The following is a 24642-nucleotide window of genomic DNA, read 5'->3' on the forward strand; positions in this document are numbered from 1 at the left end:
AGGTAACAGGTTGCTGTCAGCTGCCCTGCCATCTGTTCTCCGAAGGAGGGTGACTATTTCCCCAGACCAGACCGATCGCTGTCTCGCATCTTCCTGAATCTTTGCAGATCTTGGGAAGGAGCTGGTTAGAGAGATCTGGATAATGAGCACAATAATGCATAAAGTAATCTCCCCACACAGTGAATTAGTGTCACAACAGGCAGGCAGCATATCTTGCAATAATAGTTTCATACACACTGTAAACATTTACCATACATGTAACAAACATGTATTGAATAAAAACAAAAATAAACGTATAGCAATGAACACTTACAAAATACCAAACGTCTGAGATAAAAGGACACAATGATGATTGCTGAATTTAATTTATTGTTGAACAAAGCAATGACTTGAAACAAGGAACCTCCTCCCTGGCCCATGATCCTGTGGTAATTTCACACACCAATCAAAACTCTATTACTTGCAACTTTCATGATGGAATGGTCTGGATCACAATCTAAGCAAACGTGCTCCCATTCCAACCAACATTAGCACGATCCAGGTCCTGGAAAATGATGTACATTCTGTGAACAAGGAAACAGGAATCAGAAGGCAGCCCAGACGGGAATCCCACTGCAATCGAAGCAGGCTGATACCCGAAGTTCAATTTGGCAGGTGCTAATCCTCTCCAAACTAAATTATCACCTCCATCCTGCTCCTTATATCCCCTATGTGTCTCTTCCCTTGAAGGCAGATCTTATCTTTACACATTTAGTTGCAAGAGCTTTTCAGCAATTTCCTGAAATGATAAAATTTGACTAAATGCAGAATACCCAAATGATTCATTCTCAGAGAAAGCTAGACATTAGTTTGAGTTAGAAGGTGTGGTCAATCTCTGAGATTACAAGGCATAACCATTCAGTGGAGAAGGAATCACTGTCACATTCAATCCCACCCATCTTGTAACAACCAAACCAGAGAGCCTCACCTACTGGGAGAAATGTGCAAGTGTTTGTTCACCAGGTCAAACAGCATCTTGGAGTAGTCTTTATTCTCTTTGTTGCTGATTTTACCAATGCTGGAGAGAGAGGCAAGAGCGCAGGGCTCAGTGGATCCACCAAAGTGCATCATCTGGTCGGGCACAATGTGCACTGCAATATACTGAAAGACACAAAGAGCTTCTGATCACTTCCACCTTCACAACAGAGGATGAGCCCAGAGAACCACAGTGTTCTATAAGAAGAGGAATTAACACTGCCCAGAGGACATGTACCCATCCTCCTGTTCTTTTTTTGATGGCGTCCCCACCCAACTTTCAATCCTGGTTATCACCCCAATCTGACAGCTGAGTTTGGCTCATGCCCATGTTCCTGTGGGACGGTACGTCTAGCCCATATGCAGCCCACGCAGCAGGGAGGTCCTGATCTGGGATGGAGGAGGAAGGAAAAAATCATTAGGAAGGACAATGCAGACCATTCACCCCCTCAAACCTGTTCTCTCAATGTACATGTGTGATTATCTTGACTTTCCAATACTGGCTCCACCCTTGCACTTTTAACAATCTACCTTTCTGTTTGGAAGTTAATGACTTACTCCCCACAATCTCAGAAACTAAATCACTTTTTCTTGGAATAAGTTCCAGATTCCCAATAACTTGATGGCAGTCCTGAATGCCTACCCCTTGTCTGTACATTTCATGCCCATTCTACATACACTAAACAGATCAAAAGTTCTCCAGATTATTTCACAGCAAGGGAACGCAAGGTTCATTGATCCTTATAATTTAAAACTTTTTCTGGACAAAGAGGGAGCCTGAGAGGGAGAAGCTAAAATCGAATACATCGGTGTTACAATTGACTGAAGGTAACTATGGAGGGATGAGAAAGCAGCTGCCCAAAGTTGATTGGAAGGAGATGCTAGCAGGGAAGACAGCAGAACAGCAATGGAAGGAGTTTCTTGGGATACCTTAAAACACACAGGGTCATTTCATCCCAAGAAGCAGCAGCATTTTAAAGGGAGGCTGAGGTGACAAGGGAAGACAAAGACGGCATAAAAGCAAGATGGGACATGCGATGCTGCCAAAATTAGTGGGAAGCAGGAGGACAGGGCAGCTTTTAAAAACCAACAGAAGGCAACACTAAGAGCACTTTGGGGAGAAAATATGAAATTGATAACACAAGAGGACACCAAAAGATTTTTCCCATCTATAAAGAGTAAAAGAGGCAATAGTGGACAACAGACCACTGGAAAATGATGTTAGGGAAGTACAGTAAAATCCCCATTATGTGGCATTCAATCAACCAGAATCTCAACCAACCAGCAAAAAAAAGGGAAATAAATAAATAAGACTATTTAAAAATAAATAAGTTTTAAATTGTAATTTTCTCCAAAGCAACTGTTGGAACCAAGGGGTTAAGTAATCATGGAAAATATGCCTATGTACTATTCGTTATGTATTCATTAATCCATTACAATATAACAATTTACTATTTACTTCAATTATACTGTTTAAGGGAAATATTAATGCAATTAAGTAACAGCCACAGTATGTAGAAAAGTTGGCTGATTATAGTATGTGTAGAATTTGCTGCCTTCAAATACAGAGAAAAAATACTTTCTTCCCCAAGGCTACACTAAAACAACAGAATGTTCTGGCCTTGGAGATTAAGACGGGAGGGCCACACCATAGATAATTACAGAGCAGGAAATTGCTTGGGATAAATCTTGGGCAAGGAGCCTATCAAAGAAAGCCAACTCTTGTTCAGTGTAACAAGGTTGATCTATATAAACTGTAGAGACTGGACAGTAGGTGTCAGTCTTGGGGAATAGCTCATTGAGCAGGTGACCTATGAACTAATGACTGGACCAGAGCTCTGTTAAGCTTTATTCTTGTGCTATGTAATAAACTTATTGTGAAACCGAATACCTTCTCCTATCACTTCATTCAACGAGCACGCTGGACTCAGACGACATATAGACCAAATTGAGGGGAGGGTAAAGCCAGAGTCCGACACAACATACAACCTGTAAGGGTTAAAATGACTAGCAAGCATATTTTCCATGAAGGCGGCAAATATTGTTGGCATTCTGAGTGTCTCCTAGTAACAACCAGCTTCAAGATTGTGGCTTGCTTTCTGCATGTTTAAAATAAAGAATCATTTTTGAATTTTCCATTGTTCTGTGAAGATGGAGAGAATGGAGATGGTCCAAATAATTTTATTGACTGTTATAATCATTGTTTTAAATCATTGAGTGGGAAGGGAAGGTTGAGAACCACTGCTCCAGACCCAATTGTTACTGAAGTAATTTGCTTGAGAAAAATGATCAGCGGCCCATTTCCTTTGGAGTTATGAAACCATGCACAAAACGAATCAATTAGATATGATTAAAACTGTGGTTTACAAACTTTTTTTCTTTCTACTCAGATTCCACCTTAAGCAATCCCTTACTAATCACAGAGCACTTAAGGCATAGGGATTACTTAAGGTGGAATGTGAATTTAGGGAGGCAGTTTGAAAACCACTGGTCTAAAGCACCACGCTTTGAGGATAACAGAAAAATAAAATATTGTATACCAAAGTTGAGCCTTGGTAGTAAAAATGCTGAAATGCTGGAGGAACTCAGCTGGTTTATTCAGTATCAAGGGTCTTTTTGACAAAAATATATTACCCATATTTCAGGCCTGAGCCCTTCAAGGAAAAATATCAGAAAGGGCAGAAACAGGATATAACAGAAAGTCTCAGAATTCAAACAATGGGGAAGAATCCAAAGCAATAAAAGGTGTTAATTGAATGCAATAAGGGTCTAGGTGGAATTTATTATGTCTATGCGAAATGAGAGAGGCAATGGAAAGATGATGGGGGAAGCAAGAGGTGGGGGGGAGGGGCAGGGGGAAGAAATTTTAACAAAAGCTAGAGAAATTAATATTAATGCTATCCAGTTGGAGGGTACCCAGTTGGAAGATGAGGTGTTGTTCCTCCAATTTACCGGTGTTCTCAGACTGGCAGTACATGAGACCATGGACAGACATGTTGGCAAGGGAATGGGATGGAGAATTAAAATGGGTGGCCACTGAGAGATCCACATTATTGCGCCGAACAGCGCAGAGGTGCTCAACAAAGGGATCTCCCAGCCTGCGTCTAGTCTCTCTGATGTCAAGGAGACCACAGCGGGAGCACCAGATGCATTAGATGACTCCTACAGATTTACAAGTGAAATGTTGCTTCAGTTGGAAGAATTGTTATGTCCCTGAATGGTGTTGAGGGAAGTGGTGTGGGCATAAGTGGAGCATCTCCTGTGGTAACAGGGGTAGGTCCCAAAGGGAGGATTGGTGGGGAGGGAGGAGTGGACAAGGGAGTCATGGAGGGAGCTATCCCTGCAGAAGGCAGAGAGGTGAACATGTGTCTCGTGGTTGGATGGGATCAGGTGGTAGGTGATGGAAATTCGGAGGATGTGTTGGGTGCAGAGGCAGTGGGGTAGTAGGTGAGGACAAGAGGAATCTTGTCTTTGTTGTGTGTGTGTGGGGGGGGGGGGAAGAACAGGGCAGATGTGCAGGTAAAGGAGGATTTGCGGATGAGTGCCGAGTTGATAGCGGTAGAGCAGTGGTTCTCAACCTTTTTCTTTCCACTCACACACCATTTTAAGTATTCCCTATGCCATCGGTGCTCTGTAATTAGTAAGGGTTTGCTTAAGTGGGATTTGAATGGGAAGGGAATGTCGAGAATCACTGATCTAAACCCAATTGTCACTGAAATATTTTGCATGAGAAAAATTGTCATTGGCCCATTTCCTTTAGAATTATGAAACAGTGCAGATAACAAATCAATTATGGATGATTAAAATAGTGGTTTTCAAACATTTTCTTTCTACCCACATATCACCTTAAGCATTCCCTTACTAATCACAGAGCATCGATGGCATAGGAATTACTTAAAGTGGTATGTGATGGGAAAGAAAAATGTTGAGAACCACTGTGATAGAGGGAAAGCCACATTGTTTGAAGGAGGACATCTTTGATGATCTGGCATGGAAATCCTCAACCTGGGTGCAGAGCAATGTAGATGAAGGAATTGAGAGAATGGAATCCTTACAGGGGACATGGTGGGAAGAGGTGCAGTCGAGGTAGCTGTTGGATTTGGTGGATTTATTGAAGATGTCTGTTGTCTCCTGAGATGGAGACAGAGAGTTCGAGGAAAGGAAGTGTGTTGCTAGAGATGGACCAAGTGAATTTGAAGTCGGGGTGGAAGTTGGCAGCAAAGTGGATGAAGTAATCGAGCTCATCATTACATGATGCAGCACCAAATTGTCATCGACGTAGTGGAGGAAGAGTTGAGGGGCCTCTTACCACAATTAGTGCTTGGTCCTGAAAAAGACAGCTTAAGTCACAGGGCTACGCCAGTGTCACAGTTACGAGATGTGCAAGATCTTAACTAATCAGGTTAAGGCAAGGTACCAGATCTCAAACCCCAATGATGGCCCAATTGGATGTAAGCCAAATGCCACCTTATGTAGGGTCATACCAGGCGCTCCCAGCAAGTATTAGAAATCTGTAATTTTCGCCCAGGCAGAGGATGAAATGGCTGCATCGTTAATGCAGTTACAGACTCTCTCTTCTCTGTCCAAGAGAGGTACCAGTTTTTGTTAGTGACCCACTTGAATTCCAAGCATTTATGAAAAGCTTTAAATGCAGAATTGATATTAAGTGCCAAAACTCAGAGGATTCTTTATATTATTTGCAGCAGTTCTCAAGTAGACTACCACAAGATCTTACAAAGAGTTTCCAACATATGGCTCCAAGGATTCAAACAGGCTAAGTCGTAATTGAAGAAGCATTTGGCAAGAAGTACAGAATTTCTACAGCTTATGTACAGAAGACTCTTTCATGGTCCAATATAAGACCTGATGACACAAATAATTTACAAGCTTACGTCCTCTTTCTAAGAGGATGCTGCAATGTCATGATGGAGCTTGATGGACCTAATAATATGGTAATCATTGTAAATAAATTACCTTTCCAGATGAGAGAACAATGGAGAAGGAAAGTTGTTGAAAACCAGAAAAAATGTAATGAAATGGCTACTTTTAAAGATTTAGTGTTGTTCATTGAAGGGCAAGCAGACGTTGTTACACATCCAGTGTATGGAATAATCAAAGGTACTCAAACAGTAAGTAAAGTTGAGAATTCCAAATCATATCCTCAACCAAATTTTTTGTTTGAAAAATTTATTTAAAATTTTACAAAATACAACGTAAAATACAGTGTATAAAAGAAAACCCCTCTAAATTATCCCCTTATTCCCCCCACCTTCCAACCCCCTATCCCACCCCTTATTATCCCTCCCCCCCCAAGCTTAACATACAAAAAAAGTATTAAAAAGTGGATTGACTTACAGTAGATCATGAGAATTCAAATAAGAATACTAATAAAAAAAACTATTTACTTAACGTTCAACTTCATACATTTCAAATAAGGAGTCCACATTTTTAAAAACTATTATTTCTCAAATTATATGTAATTTTTTCTAAACGTAGACATGATTGAATTTCATTATGCCACCTCTGAATACTTAATTCTACATAATTTTTCCAAGTTACTGCTATACACTTCCTGGTTACTGCCAAACTCAATTGAATAAATGCAATCCCAATTCCACACAGAGTGTACAAAAGTACCTATCTGGTCTCCACATCTAAAGCACAAATCTGAATCGCTAAGACCATACCTCTTCAGCTTTTCCAGAGTAAAATATAACTGAAGTAAAAAATTATAATGAACTAAACTATAACGCACATTAGCTAATTTTGTAACACGAGGCAAACATAAATCAGACCATACTTCCTCAGGAATAAACATAGCTAACTCTCGTTCCCACTTATCTCTTATTCGCAGCACGTTAACCGTCTTCATTTTTGATTGTATCGACAAATACATCTCTGAAACAAACCCTTTCTTTCCCTTATCCATAACTAATCTTTTGAACTTTGATTGTGTTGGTAATATTATTTCTCGACCAAATTTATTCATTAAAAAAATCCCATATTTGATAATCAGCAAGCATCGCGTTTGATGATATCCCAAACTTCTCCCTAAGTCTATCAAATGAAAGAAATAAACCTGCCTCGAAACAATCCTCAATCAATATCAAGCCTTTTAAATCCCATTCTTTCAAATAAAGATTGTGCATAGAAAAACGATTTTGGTATCTTTTTTCTTTTGGCTTGGCTTCGCGGACGAAGATTTATGGAGGGGGTAAAAAGTCCACGTCAGCTGCAGGCTCGTTTGTGGCTGACAAGTCCGATGCGGGACAGGCAGACACGATTGCAGCGGTTGCAAGGGAAAATTGGTTGGTTGGGGTTGGGTGTTGGGTTTTTCCTCCTTTGCCTTTTGTCAGTGAGGTGGGCTCTGCGGTCTTCTTCAAAGGAGGTTGCTGCCCGCCAAACTGTGAGGCGCCAAGATGCACGGTTTGAGGCGTTATCAGCCCACTGGCGGTGGTCAATGTGGCAGGCACCAAGAGATTTCTTTAGGCAGTCCTTGTACCTTTTCTTTGGTGCACCTCTGTCACGGTGGCCAGTGGAGAGCTCGCCATATAACACGATCTTGGGAAGGCGATGGTCCTCCATTCTGGAGACGTGACCCATCCAGCGCAGCTGGATCTTCAGCAGCGTGGACTCGATGCTGTCGACCTCTGCCATCTCGAGTACTTCGACGTTAGGGGTGTAAGCGCTCCAATGGATGTTGAGGATGGAGCGGAGACAACGCTGGTGGAAGCGTTCTAGGAGCCGTAGGTGGTGCCGGTAGAGGACCCATGATTCGGAGCCGAACAGGAGTGTGGGTATGACAACGGCTCTGTATACGCTTATCTTTGTGAGGTTTTTCAGTTGGTTGTTTTTCCAGACTCTTTTGTGTAGTCTTCCAAAGGCGCTATTTGCCTTGGCGAGTCTGTTGTCTATCTCATTGTCGATCCTTGCATCTGATGAAATGGTGCAGCCGAGATAGGTAAACTGGTTGACCGTTTTGAGTTTCGTGTGCCCGATGGAGATGTGGGGGGGGCTGGTAGTCATGGTGGGGAGCTGGCTGATGGAGGACCTCAGTTTTCTTCAGGCTGACTTCCAGGCCAAACATTTTGGCAGTTTCCGCAAAGCAGGACGTCAAGCGCTGAAGAGCTGGCTCTGAATGGGCAACTAAAGCGGCATCATCTGCAAAGAGTAGTTCACGGACAAGTTTCTCTTGTGTCTTGGTGTGAGCTTGCAGGCGCCTCAGATTGAAGAGACTGCCATCCGTGCGGTACCGGATGTAAACAGCGTCTTCATTGTTGGCCTCACCAAAGCCTTCGACACCGTGAGCAGGAAAGGGCTTTGGCAAATACTAGAGCGCATCGGATGTCCCCCAAAGTTCCTCAACATGATTATCCAACTGCACGAAAACCAACAAGGTCGGGTCAGATTTTGGTATAATGGGGTTTTAATTGAACATACTTCTTTCGAACTTATCGGTTGATTCCATTTACTCCATACTTTAAATAAATGAATTAAAACGGGTAGCCTATATGTTTGTAAAAGCAATAAATTCCATTTATATATAAAATTATGTATTGATCTTTCTTGTATCTGATCCATCTCCACATAAGCCCACATTGGTGGTTGATCAATTTCAAACAGTCTACTAATAAACTTCAGCTGCACTGCCTGATAAATAATTTTGAAAATGTGGCAATTGAATACCTCCCAAATCATACGACCACATTAACTTTTGCATTGGTACTCTAGATAATTTACTTTTCCATAAAATAGAACATACCACTTTCCCGACCAAAATTTTTAATAAGTACATTTTCTACCTCTCTAACAGAGGCTGATAAAGAAATTAAGGAAAAAGAAAATTTGCCTGTTGTGAAGAAATGTTTGTTTTGTAATAACAAGCATGATTTAGAAAAGTGTGCACTGATGAAAAAGACACATAGTGAAAAAATAGTTTTGAAGGAAAATGGAATATGTTTTGACTGTCTGTGTAAAGGACATATCAGCAAAAACTGCAAAAAGTGACTCAGCTGCGACATGTGTTGTCAAAAGCTTCCAAAAATGATACACATCTTCCAGGAAAATAAAAATACTGAAAAAGAACAAGCAACTTTTTTAAAAAAGCATATGAAAACAGTGCTGAAGCCTCTGTATTGATAAATAGTCTTACTGGGGATGGTGAAAATAACGGCAAACTTTTGATAGTACCTGTGCAGGCCAAGAAAGGAAGTACAGTGGAAAGAACGTACATTTCTTGAACCACTGCAACATTTTGCACTGTGGGGCTAATGAATAAGCTTAATCTTCAAGGAAGTAGTACAAATATTCTATTGAGAACTATAGGTCAAGTTAAACACATTGAAACCAACATTGTAATGGGCCAAGAAATCACTGGACTGGATAGCAATGATTTTTGTAAACTCCCAGGCATACACACTCAGAAGACTATGCCTCTGCTTAAAGGAAACAGCCCACATCAAAATGACATTGAACCGTGGATACATTTGTAAAATGTTCATTCATGAAATCAACTCTGACATTGAGATGCTGATTGGTTCAGATGTACCAAAGGCTCTGGAACCACGAGATGTAATAGAGTGGATGATGGACCTTCTGCGGTCAAAACTATGCTTGGTTGGATGATTAACGGACCATTAGGAGAAAAAAAGGATCAAAATCAGTTGGCTACCAGTGTCAACAAGATATTGATTGTTCAGCTTGATAAACTGTGGGAGCAGCAGTTCAAGAACGACTTTCCTGATTGCATCAGGGACGACCATGAATCTTCAAAGGAAGACCAGCGGTTCTTAGAATTGGTGTCGAAATCTGCCAAGCTAGTTAATGATCATTATTGCATTGGATTACCTTTAAAGGGAAATAAGTATGGAGTAGCTAATGGGACATTCTTTTGCTTTCTCCAGTTAAGATCATTCTTAAGAGAAATATGGGGACCAAACTTGGCCCAACCTGAAATTAGTGAGATGGAATAAATGTATTAGCTAAGGAACACACTTAAATTTATAGAGATTGAGGAGAAGGAGAGAGAGAGAGAGAGAGAGAGAGAGAGAGAGAGAGAGAGAGAGAGAGAGAGAGAGAGAGAGAGAGAGAGATATGGGAGTCAGATTTAGGGTTTCTAAATAATGGAAAGATACTTGTCTGACTGGTATCTTGATGGCATGATGTCACTGGCTCATTGGGAACAGGGACAGAACAATGACAAGACAAAGAAATAAGGCCTACCATCTCAATGGATTCAGGAGTTGAGGTGAGAGGACATCCCCGGATGAGCTGTGCTCCTACGGGGGCTGTCCGATACTCCATAGCATCATCCTAGCTGCTTCATCGGGGTGATGGAATCAACCAGAAGAGCTCCAAGATGTCACTGAGGCCAGCAGCGTTTCTGAGGGCTCCAATAGATAGCATTGTTACTCCGAGAACAGGAAGTGATTTCTTTATCTGATTCACAGACCAGTGATGAAGAGGAAGAAGATGAAGAAGAGGAAGTAACAAAGCAGATAAAAATTTCCAAAGATAAAGGTAGGAAACTTAAAATGCTACTGGAAGAAGATTGAACAAGTGCTTAGTTATTAAAAGAACGGAGAGAGATAAGAGCGGGCATGAAAAATTTAGATAAATTGATGAAGAAGTACTTTGCTACTGTACATAAATTGCAAAATAAATTGAACAAGGTAGATGAAAGATTTAAAACTGAAGAGGCTGGTATGGAGGAGGTATAGGACAGAATTGTGAAAATGGAAAATGCATGGACCATTGAAAAGAAACAATTTTGGGGAAAAGTTGATTTACTAGAGAACTTTAGTAGAAGAAATATTAAAATTGTTGGTCTTAAAGAAGGTGATGATCTGATAAGATTTTTTCAACAATGGATTCCAGAGGTCCTAGGACCAGATAAATTTTAAAATATTATTGAAATTGAAAGGGCACATAGAGCTTTGAGACCCCGGCCTCCACCAGATTAGACGCCAAGGTCTCTACTGATAAAATATCTTCGTTATTAGGACAGAGAGAAAATATTGGCTCTCACAGCACGAGGTTCCAAAGAGAACCAAGATATTTTTCTATCCTGATACAAGTCTGGAATTGTTGAAGGAAAGAATTTAATACTGTGAAGCACACTTTATGACAAAAAGGATGTATTGTTTTGCGCCAACCTGCCACTCTGAAAATTTTCTTGCAAGGAGAACGGAACAAGTTCTTTATAGAACAGGTCTGTGCAGAAGAATTTGTTGAAACACTGTCAGCTAATCAGCAAAAGGGAATTTTGAAAATGCTTTGATTAATAAAAGTGATTTAAATTTTTTTAATTTTCTGCATCTGTGAGATTGTTACATGGTAAACATCCAAGGGTGGAGTTAGAGTTATGGACTTACTACCATCAACTTGTGTGTATTTGTGGCAGTCACCACCACCCGTAAAATGGGTGGGTTAACGTTGTGTATTATTTAATCAACACTACTGCAGGGGGGGGGGGGGTTTATTTTCTTTTATGAATATAATAATTGTTATAAAATATAAAGTGACTATGTACAATTCTTTTTTTTCTTACCTTGATTTCTGAAGAGAACATGGTAAACAATAAATACCTGAACTGTTGAGGAGGTGTGAGAGAGAGGTGAAGGGGAAATGTTGCTGGAATTGGACTACATTAAATGAGTAATATATTAAGCTTTTTAAGTTTTAATATCAACAGGCTAAATGAACCTGTGAAGAGGAAAAGAATACTGACATACATTAAAAAATGAAAGTAGATATAGCTTTTTTTTTAAAAAAACATAAGAGACTCATTTAATTGTAATCAACTTGTAATCAGAAATTAAAAAGACACTAGGTGGGATACGTCACAGCTTCTTCATTTAATTCAAAAGCATGAGGAGTGAGAATCTTGATAAAGAAGACTCTTCCAGTTATGATACAAAGCATAATGACTGACCATGGACTCTTCTGAATATATATCCACCAAATATGGATGACAAAAATTTTATACAAGAAACATTTCTTAATCTGGCAAGAGCACATCAAAATATTTTAATAGCTAGAGATTTCAATTTTTGTTTCGATCCAGTTTTCGATAGATCAATTAGAGCAAAGGCAGCAAAAGTCATCTTGACATTAACAAAGGACCTGAATTTAATGGACATATGGAGAAGAATTCACCCGAGAGAGATAGATTATTCTTTTTATTCAAATAGACATGATTTATTCAAGAATAGATTTATTTTTAATATTGGCACATCTCCAAGGTAGAAATAATCAAGTTGATTACAAAGCAAGAATTTTATGGGATCATTCACCTTTATCAATTACAGTTACAATGTTAGATAAATAAGAATCAATTTATAGATGGAGATTTTTGTGATTTTGTCAGAAGGCAAATTCAAATTTTTCTCGAGACTAATACTAATTCAGTTAATAATAAATTTATTTTATAGGATGCAATGAAAGCATATTTAAGAGGACAAATTTTAAGTTGTACTTCTTACATTAAGAAGGACTATATGAAAGAAGTAGACCAATTGGAAAAAGAGATAACATGTTAAGAAAAAGATCTGAAAGACTGACCTCCAAAAAAAAAACCGTAGAAGACTTATAAATAAGCAACTTCAGTATAATACATTACAAACATATAGAACAGAGAAAGCAATAATGTATACAATAAATTTATTGTATGTAAATGGGAATAGCAAGTAGTATTTGGAGAAAGGGAAGCACCTTTGTTGAAATATTTAATTAATATCTAGAATAAAGTAAACAACGAAGATAGAACGAGGGGGATGTCCTGCCTAAAATGCCTTTCCCGGAGATTTTCAATGGATAATCAATTTTTAAACATTTGGTCTCGGAAAGGAATTAGATATATAGAAGACTGTTATGAAGGAAGAAGCCTAATGTCATTTGAATAATTAAAAAATAAATATGGAATACAAATTAATACTTTTTGTTACTATCAATTAAAAGCTTATTTAAGAGATAAATTGGGTCCAACAATGTTATTACCGAAATGTGGTGATGTGGAAATGCTGATTTGCAATAGACATAAAAAAATGAATTTCAGCTATGTACACTTTATTGCAGGAGACTCTCAAACAGGGGACACATAGGTCCAAACAGCAATGGTAGACGGATTTAATATTAATATTGACAAACAAAATTGGTCAGTTATGTCGAGATAGTATAACAAACACTATAAATGTTAGGTTCAATATAATTTTTAACATCAATTATATCTCACGCCACATAAGTTAAGTAGATTGAAATCAGACCCATCAGACCAGTGTTTTAGATGTGGTCAGGAGATAGGTACTTTTTTTTTTAAAACATTCTACTTGGTCCTGTCCTAAAGTTTGACACTTTTAAATAAATTTGGCAATTTCTTTTAGAACAAATAACAGGAATTAAATTCCCACAAAACCCAATGTTATATTTATTAGGTAACATTGAAGGGATAAGACTAAAATTGAAATTATCTATATATCAAAAAGAATTTGTAAAGGTTGTCTTGGCAGTAGCAAGAAAATGTATACTAGTAACATGGAAATCAGACACCCGTTTTGGATGGGAGCAATGGTATGCAGAAATGCATAGCGGTGTTCCTCTTGAGAAAATCTGTGAAATAAATATGATATATATTTGAAAATTTGGCACCCATATTTACAAATTCCCAGAATTAATTTATAGATGTTTTTCCCTCAACTTCAAAATCTAATTAACCTCCCTCCTTGAAGTATTAAAAGATACAAATGGTCAGAGCTGTTTGGTGAGGGGTATCCTCTGGTAACCAATTTTCTATTCTTGTTTTTCCTACTTTTTCTTATTTCTCTTTTCTATGCTTTTTCTTCTTTTTTTCTTTTTATTAGGGTTTGTTAAGGGGTTGGGGTTTATACTTCATATATAATAGCCTCGATATTAATATTTGATTATTGTATTTGGCTATGATTAAGTATATAGAATTTTTTTTTTAATTTCAAACAAGACCACACCAAGTGTGTGTCTGATATGCTATCCAAAGAATATGCAGAAAAGGTACCAGATGATATCTTGGAACATAGTGATGACAAAAAATGGTACTTGCTACACCATGGAGTTTTGCATTCACAGAAGAAAAGCTTCATGTGGTATTGTTAAATAACCTTTTGGGGAGTTTCACTAAATTCTCAACTTTTACAGGGTCCTGATTTTGACCAGTGCATTGATAGGAGTCTTGACTAGAATCGATAAAGAGTCTGTTGTCATTACTGCAGACATTGAAGCAATATTCTGAATAATGACCGTGACTTATTATGATTCCTTTGGTCACCTGATGGTGACTACAATCAGAATATAGTGGAATGCAGAGTGACAGGGATGCAGAGTGACAGGGATGCAGAGTGACAGGGATGCAGAGTGACAGGGATGCAGAGTGACAGGGATGCAGAGTGACAGGGATGCAGAGTGACAGGGATGCAGAGTGACAGGGATGCAGAGTGACAGGGATGCAGAGTGACAGGGATGCAGAGTGACAGGGATGCAGAGTGACAGGGATGCAGAGTGACAGGGATGCAGAGTGACAGGGATGCAGAGTGACAGGGATGCAGAGTGACAGGGATGCAGAGTGACAGGGATGCAGAGTGACAGGGATGCAGAGTGACAGGGATGCAGAGTGACAGGGATGCAGAGTGACAGGGATGCAGAGTGACAGGGATGCAGAGTGACAGGGATGCAGAGTGACAGGGATGCAGAGTGACAGGGATGCAGAGTGACAGGGATGCAGAGTGACAGGGATGCAGAGTGACAGGGATGCAGAGTGACAGGGATGCAGAGTGACAGGGATGCAGAGTGACAGGGATGCAGAGTGACAGGGATGCAGAGTGACAGGGATGCAGAGTGACAGGGATGCAGAGTGACAGGGATGCAGAGTGACAGGGATGCAGAGTGACAGGGATGCAGAGTGACAGGGATGCAGAGTGACAGGGATGCAGAGTGACAGGGATGCAGAGTGACAGGGATGCAGAGTGACAGGGATGCAGAGTGACAGGGATGCAGAGTGACAGGGATGCAGAGTGACAGGGATGCAGAGTGACAGGGATGCAGAGTGACAGGGATGCAGAGTGACAGGGATGCAGAGTGACAGGGATGCAGAGTGACAGGGATGCAGAGTGACAGGGATGCAGAGTGACAGGGATGCAGAGTGACAGGGATGCAGAGTGACAGGGATGCAGAGTGACAGGGATGCAGAGTGACAGGGATGCAGAGTGACAGGGCATTTATTTGGAGTGACTTCATAATCAAGTTGTGCAAATTTTGCCCTGAGGAAGTGTGCTGAGGACAATATGGAACAATTTAGCTCTCAAGCCATAAGCATCATCAGGAATAACTTTCATGTGGATAACTGTCTCACTTCTGCAGCTACAGTTAAAGAAGCAATAGCTCTTTATCATGAGTTAAGAGCAATCTGCCACAAAGGAGGTTTTTTTACTTACTAAATGGACAAGTAACAATTGCCAGGTATTAGCTGCCATACCTGAGAGAGAGCAAAAGAAATGAAGAATTTGGACTTAGACCATGACAACCTTCCTGTTGAGAGGGTGTTAGGTGTACAATGGTGTGTTCAGAGTGATGTTTTTAAGTTCAAAATAATTTTGAAGGACAGACCTCTCACAAGAAGTGGGATTCTATCAGCAGTTAGTTCGATATATGGTCCTCCAGGAACCAGTTGTCCTGATTGCCAAAAAGATCCTGCAAGATTTGTGTAGAAAGAAGATTGATTGGGTTGAGATGATGAAATAGCAGAATCCATTGTACAAAATTAGACATGTTGGATGCAGAATCTTCGGAAGCAGGAAGACTTCAAGATTGACAGATGCTTCAAACCCATGGATTTTGGAACTGTAACATCTGCTCAATTGTATTATTTTGCAGATGCATATGAAGACGATTATGGAACTGTTATCTATTACTGCATGAATACAAAGATCAGGTACACTGTGGATTTACAATGAGAAAAGCCAGAGTGTCTCCATTGAAACCAGTCACTATTCCACAAATGGAGTTGACGGCTGCTACCATGGCGAGCAGAATGGACACAATGTTTGAAAAAAAAAGTTGCAGATGAAACTAACAGACTCCATATTTTGGACTGATAGCACCTCTGTGGTCAAACACATCAACAATAAAACCTAATTCGAACAAATTTGGGAACCGTACATGGAACATAACAGAGAGGGCTTCCCTCAGACCTCCACCCGCTAAAATGATAAGAAGATAAAATGACTTCATCCAGTGTGTAAAAGTAGATGGCACAATTTTACTGTTTATTTTCATTGTGTGATGACATTGTTTAATGGTTTTATTGTATTGTACATGTTGAATGTTTAATGGGTTTGGAGGGGGGTGGGAAGGAGGGAGGGAAGGAAAAAGGGGAGAAAATAACACTGTATATTCAAGAGGGAATTGTGTGTGTGTATTTTGGTTAATATGGTTCATAGTGTGAAAAATAAAAATTTTTTAAAAACCAATAAAACCACAAGGTTCTGAACTTTTGTGGCTAACAGAATTGCTGAAATTGATAAAGTCTCACATCCAATACAGAGGAGATATGTTAATGCAGTTAACAATCCTGCCGATCTGGCTTCCAGAGGTTTGAAAGTCAAGTATATTCTGAAAAATGAAATGTGGATGTCAGGGCCTTGATTTCTTCTATAGCCTCAAAAGGAGTGGCCTCAAAATCCTGATTAAATTAAATGAAATTTTACAAGAAGATCGTGAAATCCGAAGAGAAAACTCTTTAATCCATTATTTCTCATCTTGGAATAATTTGAAAAAGACCAGGTGGAAAAAGGGAATGAATGTCATGGAACTTTCACCACCTCAAAATTCCTGGTTGATGGGGAAAATTATTGATAACAACCAGGACAAAAGAGGATCTGTATGTCAAGTTCGGATTAAGACTAAAATTGGCTTTCTGAACAAGCCAATTACCAAAATCTGTCTTTTACAAGAAGCAAAAAGCTTTGATAATTGACTTTCACTTTCTTTTGATTATTTAACTGATATATTACTATGTTTGATTTTTTTTATTTTATTGCAGGCTTCTTTTTTTTAGTGAGTTACTTTGGGGATTGGATCAGGGTGCAAACACTCACAGATTTCATGACATTTTGAACAAACACAGAGGCACCCAAGGAGCTGTCAAAAGAGTTAATGCTCTCAAATAAAGAACCAGAACAATGGATTGTTTGCTCAAGGAGAAGACATCTGTTCAGAGAAAAGGCCATATGTTTATGATTCATGCTTTTGGGAAATTGAAACTGAAAACCAGTAGTGATCAAGCAAGTTATGTGATTGAGACACTTGAAGAAACAGGATTGTTTAAAAATTAACCAGAGGTCTGCAAGACACAGAAGTGAAAGACTTTGTGTGAAATGGACACTTCTGCTGTTTTCTCCTTATAGGGGAAAAAAGTGATTTGCTGTGACCATTGGAATGGTCAATTTGATTTATCCATGTTTGGGTAAAGGAAACCGGATCATTCCTGTATTTGGATCATGAATAGTCTAATGGTCATTTAGTTTGACCCTTGCCTGGATCTTTGGAACCATTGTGGAAGACACTTGTTTCATTTCCCCTATGACAGTCATTTGTATGAAAGAACATATTGCAAGTTGATACGGATTTGTGAGTTTTGAGAAGTCTAATGACTCGGCATCTCACATACTTTATAATAACGTCTGAACATCAGTTTAAAGGTTCTGAGTTTCAATACAGGATTTCCAAGACTGAACTTTGAATTGACTTTTCAGAAATGTGCCTAAGCCTAAATGGTTTGGGTAATCCACCCACACATTTGCACACAGTTAGGGTTAAGTTTAGATTCAAGTAACATGTTATATTATTAGTAATTATTAATAAAAATATTATTTTAAATTTTAAAAGCCATTGTCTTGGTGAATTTCTATTGCTTCTGGTCTATGACACAACATTTTGAAATGGTAACTATTATTTTTTAGATATAATAATTAGGGGCTGGAATTGTAAGGGTTAAAATGACTTGCAGCATATTCTGCAAGAAGCCAGCAGATATTGCTGACATTCTTTTGAGTATCTCCCAGCAATAGCCACCAGCTTCAAGGTTGTGGCTAGCTTTTTGTGTCAAAACAATCAGTTTTTAATTTTTCTTTGTTCTGTGAAGAGGGAAAGAATGGAGATGATCTGAATACTTTTATTGACCATTATAATAATTGTTTTTAGCAATGTTTAATTGTTTTTATCATAGTTTTTAGTAGCGTATAAGAAAGTAGTAGTAATGTAGTAACTGATAAGGTTTAATAAACAATGAAAAATTCAACTGCAACTTTAGTACAAACTTTTCTTTGAACGAGTCATAAACAACACTCTAGCCATTCCAAATTATTATAAAGGAAGGTAGTCGCAATACCACCCCTTGGAGAAGATAGGAGCAAATATACAGCCAGTGGAGTGCCCCAGTCATGCCTCTGAATAGTTTCAATAAAGTTGAATAAAATGGCAGCACAAAGGATGAAGTGCCAGCCTGTACTACTCAGACAACTCTCCCAAACTGTCTCCCTATCCCTGCCTGGTATGACTATCCAAATTAGTATTAGGTATATGAGAAAAGCTTTATTCACAAACTTGGGAGAGGGGTGGGTTATATATAATGGCGGCACATTTAGCTTAGCAGTTAATACAACATTACTGAGCCAGCCATCGGGTTCAAATTTAAATGATGGTGCGCTGAGGACCTGACCAGGACACTGGTGCGGAGGAGAGTCAGGTTGCACCAAGGGCCTGACCAGGATACCAGAATGAAGAGCCAGTTAATGCCGCTCGGATGACTCTCCTAAAGTGCCTTCCTATCCCTGTCTATTGGTATTAAGCATAGAGGTATCACTGCTTAACATCCATGATACGTTCTGTGAAATTGGGCATAATGCAATGTGGATGTGGACATAATCACTCTGTTTTTAAAAGCCTTAAAGCCTGACATTATGGATGAAGGTCCTTTCAGGCATTTGATTCCAGAATAAGGAGGCAAATAACCTCCCTCTATGATTTGTTTTCAACAAATTCTTCTGCTGCCTTCACATCAGCACTCGCAGACTCAACACTCACTTTCACATTACGCAGCAAAAAAAAAATGTTGTTTGAAGTGCCTGAACCACCCAGAGCTAGCATGGAACTCAATATCGTAGTTTGGTCCTGCTTTTTCTTTTAGAATTTGGAACAAGCTTCAAGCCTTAGCAGGGATCATCGATGTGCTGAGAGGGACTCACTTTTGTGTTTGGTCCTCAATCCACTTCATTAGCAATTTCTCCATATCTGATATAGGTCCCTCTTGCATTTTCATTTGCCTTGTAGCTTTCAGTGGAGCTGATCCTTTAACAGCTTAGAGAATGTTATCTTTGTTGTTGAGGTTCGTCATGATGGTTGAGTGCGACATGCCTAAATCACGAGCAATTTCATTCACTGTTTTTTCACATTTGTGTTATTCAAACACTTCCAAATCGATACTTCTCCTTTGCCTCTTGCAGCACTGGTTTTGCGGTGCTTGGGAGCCACCATAGACAGAAAGTACAATACCTACATACACAAGCCTTTGTATACAAAAGACATGAGATACACATGTTGCGTATGGGAAGTTGTGTACATCTGGTTATGTCTGCTACATTTCTGAACTCTATTATAACCTTATGGGATTGTGGACGACGAACGCATATGTTGTCAGGTGTTGCTCAAACAGATATTAAGCAGCGCATATCTGTATTAGTAAGGCTTTATCTATAAACTTTTGCGGGGGGGGGTGGGGGGAGTGAAGAGAAAGAGATTGGGTTAATTATGACAGCAGCGTAGTTAGTGCAACACTCTTACACACCAGCAACTGGGGTTCGAATTTAAATTTTGTAAGTTATGGGAATAACTTGATTAAAGTGAACTTTACATAATTAAAAGACTACAATATTGATTTTTTTTTCAAATTATTTTACACTGTCTTTTGTCTTATAAATGGTGCATTCTTAATGCAGGTATATTAGTTAGGGATTGGAAGAGTGAATCTCAGTCAATCAGAAAATTTGTATTTCCAGCATCCATAATTTCCATAGTTGGGAATAAAGAAATGGCAAATTAACTGAATAGGCATTATGCATTAGTCTTCACTAGGAAAGACAGTCACATACCAGAAATTCATGAGTCAGGGGGCAAAACTGAGTGCAGTCACCATTTCTAAGAGAAGGTACTTGAGAAGCTGAAGGGGCTGTAGGTGGATAAGTCACCTGGACTGGATGGACAACACCCCAGGGCTCTGAAAAAGGTGAATGAGTGATTATGAATGCATTAGTAGTGATCTTTCAGGAATCACTAAGAATGATACCAGAGGACTGCAAAATTGCAAATGTCATTACACTATTTAAAGTGAGAGAGAACCAACAGACAGGCCAGTTAGCCTAACTTCAGTGGTTAGAAAGATTCTAGAGTGCATTCTTAAGGATGAGGTTTTGGAGTACATGAAGAGACATGATAAAAACAAGCCAAACTCAGCAATGGTTTCCTTCAGGAGAGACCTTGAATAACAAATCTGTTGAGTTGGGGAATTAAGCAATATGGGGGAAAAAGCAGGTAGGTGAGATGAGCCTATCATCAGATCAGCCATGACCTTATTGAATGATGGAGTAGGCTCAATGGGCCAAATGGCCTGCTCCTGCTCTTATGTTCAAGGCAAATGGATGCTTGTCTTCATAGATAAAGGCATAGAATATACAAGTTGGGACATTATGTTCCAAGTTCACAAAACAATGGTTAACCACACTTGGGGTGCTACATTCACATTGGGAGCACTGAATGCAGGACTTTTCCATGTTCCCTGCTACTTGATTATCCTTGGGTAGAAAGTAGAATCTGGAGCAGGAGCTCTGCTGGGACATCACAACATCTCCTCTTCTTGAACTCTAAAGGACCACAGATAATCATCCCAATTCAGTACAAGCTCTCACTTGGTTCTCTCCTGGGATGCCCTGTTTATCCTTAAAAGTCAAGCAGTCTTGGTCTGCGCTTTGCAAAGCTCTACAAAGAAGCCTCTCATTTTCTTAAAAGTACAAAATTCCCCAGGGGCTTGACGGTGATGATACAGTGCTAATGGTCCTGTTGTTTGGGGGTTGGAGGGGAGATGGGAAATAAGGAGCCAAAACACAAATAAATGTTGGAGGAACTCAACCGGTCTTGCAGTGTCCATAGGGCACTAAGATATATTTGACATTTTGGGCCAGAACCTTTCCTCAGGGTATAAGCTAAAAGCAGCCATGCATCTCAATAAAGACAGAGAGAAAGGTGGAAGAATGGGAGGGAGAGGAATCCAGACCAACAAACAAAAGGAGTTAATTGGAGATGATAAGAGGAGAGGTGAGAATTGATTTTGGCTCTGTGAAAGGAGAGAGGGAAAAGGGGTGAGAGAGGCAGTCAGAACTAGAGGAGACAGGGGTCCAAAGATGGAGGGGGGGTGGTGCACTTTTAATGGAAACTGGAGAAATCGGTTAATGCCATCCAGTTGGAGGATGCCTAAATGGAAGATGAGGTGTTGTTCCTCCAATTTGCAGGTGGTCTTAGTCTGGCAGAGCACAAGACCATTGGCAGACATGTCAGCAAGGGAATGGGACAGAGAATTGAATTGGGTGGCCACTGGGAGATGCAGGCTTTTGTGGAGGACAGAGGTGAGGTGCTCAATGAAGCAATCTTCCAGTTTGCACCCAGATTTTCTGATGTAGTGTATCTTTACCTCCTATGGACGCTCAGAGACCAGCCAAGTTCCTCCAGCATTTATTGTAAGTTTTTAACTACAATCACGGCACTTGCAGACTTCTGTGTTTCATTAAAATAAGGAATCAGGCTGAGATGGGGGAAGCAATTTCTTCACAGAGGACAGTAAATCCTTGTAATAGCTCACCCAAGAGAAAGCTTTCTTTCAATGAAAACAAGACAGATGTTGCAGAATTAAAGGAATAAAGGATTATCATAGGGAAATGGTACTGAGGTTAAAGATTCTAGTCCTCATCTTTTTGACTGATGAAATTGGTACGAGGGACCAAATGTACTTACTCTGGTTATCTTTCTTAGTCTGATGTGAAGTGTGAAAGTTAAGTGCACAATGCACAGTTGTGTTGTCCGTACTGGTTGGAGACAGCATTGGCACAGTGTCAGCAACAGTGGGGGCTGCAGCCCTGCGTTGGCACTGCATCAGCACCAATGGGGCAGCTGCACAGATGAAGTGACAGCACTGATTGGCTGACACACCACAGACATAGCTGTTGATGGAACAGTGAGAGACAGAGAGAAGGCGGGCAGTCGCTCATAGGCTGCTGCCAAGGATTAACAGCCACCTCCATGAATTAGGTCAGGCACTGACTGCAGCGCAACTGAAATGGAGAAAGTTTCAACAGCAAACAAAATAGGACATGTCATTGCTCAGATTGCTTCTTTCACAGGGTATCTGGGGGCTATTCCTCAAAAGAGGAGGGAATGAGGAGTCCAGCTATTCCACCCCCTCCCCGAGTTAAACCATGAGGGATCATGGTTAATCAGTGCCAAGCCAAACACTCAGAGGCTGCCCAAGGGTCTTCTGGGGATATCAGCTTGGAGCAGGCAAAAACCCTGGTGCAATGACCAAAACCTTGCATTTCTCCTGATCTGCCCTTTTCTTACTTGAGAAAATTAACACTGGCTTTGGCACCTGCCAGCTTTTTCCTACCTAACAAAGGGCAAAGGCCTGAAACATTAGCTATCATTTCTTCCTCTGGATGCTGCTTGACCTGTTGTTTCTCCAGTACACAGTAGCTGATTTTTTAAAAGTTGCTTTTGTGATATTTTTAAGAAAGAAAATATCTATTCAGATGAAGGAAGGAAGAAGGACCTATGCTTAATATATGCCCCCCAAGCCACAACTTTTAGGAGAGGGGACCACACAAGATAAGGATTACCTGATGTAGGACTTTCAGCCATCCCTGACCAAACCTTCCCTTATATCGTTTCCCCCTCTCACCAGAATCAACAGCAACTCTTCAAATCTTACTCCCTCCCACCCCTCTCCCTTGCATCCTTCCCACTCCTCCTGTTGAACCCTCCCAACATTCATCCTGTACCCCTCACCCACACGACCTGCACCCTCCCTCCCCTCCAACCTGCGCTCCCCCCCAACCTGCGCTCCCCCCCCAACCTGCGCTCCCCCCCCAACCTGCGCTCCCCCCCCAACCTGCGCTCCCCCCCCAACCTGCGCTCCCCCCCCAACCTGCGCTCCCCCCCCAACCTGCGCTCCCCCCCCCAACCTGCGCTCCCCCCCCAACCTGCGCTCCCCCCCAACCTGCGCTCCCCCCCAACCTGCGCTCCCCCGCAACCTGCACTCCCCCGCCTCCTCTCCTTGCACCCTCCCCTCTCCTCTCCCTGCATCTTCCCCTCCCCCTCCCTGCACTCTCTAGTCCACGCCCTCAGCTTACATCCTCCCCTTCACCATATCCAACACCCTCCCCCTTCTCTCCATCTCACGACGGTCCTCTGTCCGTCTCTCTCCCCACCGCCCGGCTCCCGCACTGTCCCGGCGCTGAGGGGAGAGCGGCTCCGGTGCCGGGCTCTGCAACCGCCAATACCCGGCCTACCTGCTTAGGTTTGCCCAACGTTTTAGACAATAGATCCGTGAGCTCCTCTCCCAGCACGTCCGGGATAGTGGAGCGGCTCAGATTCGTGCTGAGAACAAAAGTCGGCATCTTAACTCCGCTCGAAGCACTGCGTCAGCACGTGGCTTAACACTCCTCCCACCACCAGAGGGCGGGATACTGGATGCTCAGCACTCCTCCCACCACCAGAGGGCGGGGTACCGGATGCTCAGCACTCCTCCCACCACCAGAGGGCGGGGTACCGGATGCTCAGCACTCCTCCCACCAACAGAGGGCGGGGTACCGGATGCTCAGTATTCCTCCCACCATCAGAGAGCGCGGTATGTGGTGGGCAAGCACTCCTTCCACCAGCTGTCTTTACGAACATGCTGGAGGATGTCAGCAGGTCATGCAACATCCATAGGAAGTAAAATGCAGTCCACATTTCGGGACTGAACCCTTGGGTACCACACACTGAACCTGCGACGCCTTGAAGCCATCTCTATGGCCAGGTACTTCCAAAGCAGGCTGAACATGGGCCACTGTTACAGCCACCTCACAACCAGGAAACATGATCCCCCTCTGAACCTGGAGGGAAGATGGGGTGCTGGTGCCTACCTGCCTACCATGAACCTCCTCCAAGAGGCTGTGACTTAGCAGGCAAACACGCTGCTTATATTGCATGGAAACTAGTGACACTGGACACTAGTCCTGCAGGTGGGGGGGTTATAACCCCTCATTTGGGGGTTTGATGGCTGCGAGCGTGTAGGGGTCACAATAACTCATTTGGGGGTAATCCCCGTGAATGCCCCCCTCCCCTTGGTGCTGACCCTGCCTGGTGGCTCCCAGAAAATTTTCTCCATGACCAGGGCCCATGAGCTATCAACCACTTCACACCATATCAAACACTTTCTCATAGTTGAACCCACCATGCTGGACTGACTGATCATCAAAATATTTGACCTGCCCACCCCACCCCCCTTGCAGACACACCTGT

At 41.2% G+C, this 24642-nt stretch overlaps 1 protein-coding gene across 3 annotated transcripts; it reads right to left on the reverse strand.

The window, feature by feature from the left end:
* Positions 1-349: 349 nt before the first annotated feature.
* mif (macrophage migration inhibitory factor) lies at positions 350-24344 on the reverse strand. 3 transcript variants are annotated; one of them, XM_069933042.1, is made up of 4 exons: positions 22099-22206; positions 20187-20311; positions 968-1140; positions 350-563 (listed from the first exon to the last, which is right to left on the reverse strand). In XM_069933042.1, exons 1-4 carry the CDS (start codon positions 22184-22186, stop codon positions 497-499), a joined length of 453 nt encoding a protein of 150 aa, XP_069789143.1. In that variant the 5' UTR covers positions 22187-22206; the 3' UTR covers positions 350-496. The 3 variants fall into 3 exon arrangements, with proteins under 3 accessions (XP_069789143.1, XP_069789145.1, XP_069789144.1); XM_069933044.1 differs by lacking the exons at positions 20187-20311; positions 22099-22206 and adding an exon at positions 24264-24344; XM_069933043.1 differs by lacking the exons at positions 20187-20311; positions 22099-22206 and adding an exon at positions 23649-23836.
* Positions 24345-24642: the final 298 nt, after the last annotated feature.

The sequence above is a fragment of the Narcine bancroftii genome, chromosome 4 (genome assembly GCF_036971445.1).
Source record: "Narcine bancroftii isolate sNarBan1 chromosome 4, sNarBan1.hap1, whole genome shotgun sequence".
In the NCBI taxonomy this organism is placed as follows: Eukaryota; Metazoa; Chordata; class Chondrichthyes; order Torpediniformes; family Narcinidae; genus Narcine; species Narcine bancroftii.

Coding starts and splice junctions, on each gene's coding strand:
- mif (XM_069933042.1), bottom strand. CDS start 22,186: ATGCTGTCTCCAACCAGTACGGACAACACAACTGTGCATTGTGCACTT. Junction 20,312..22,098: donor GACTAAGAAAGATAACCAGA/GTAAGTACATTT, acceptor CACCTTTTTCAG/AGCCCTGGGGTGTTGTCCAT. Junction 564..967: donor TTGCACATTTCTCCCAGTAG/GTGAGGCTCTCT, acceptor CCTTGTTCACAG/AATGTACATCATTTTCCAGG.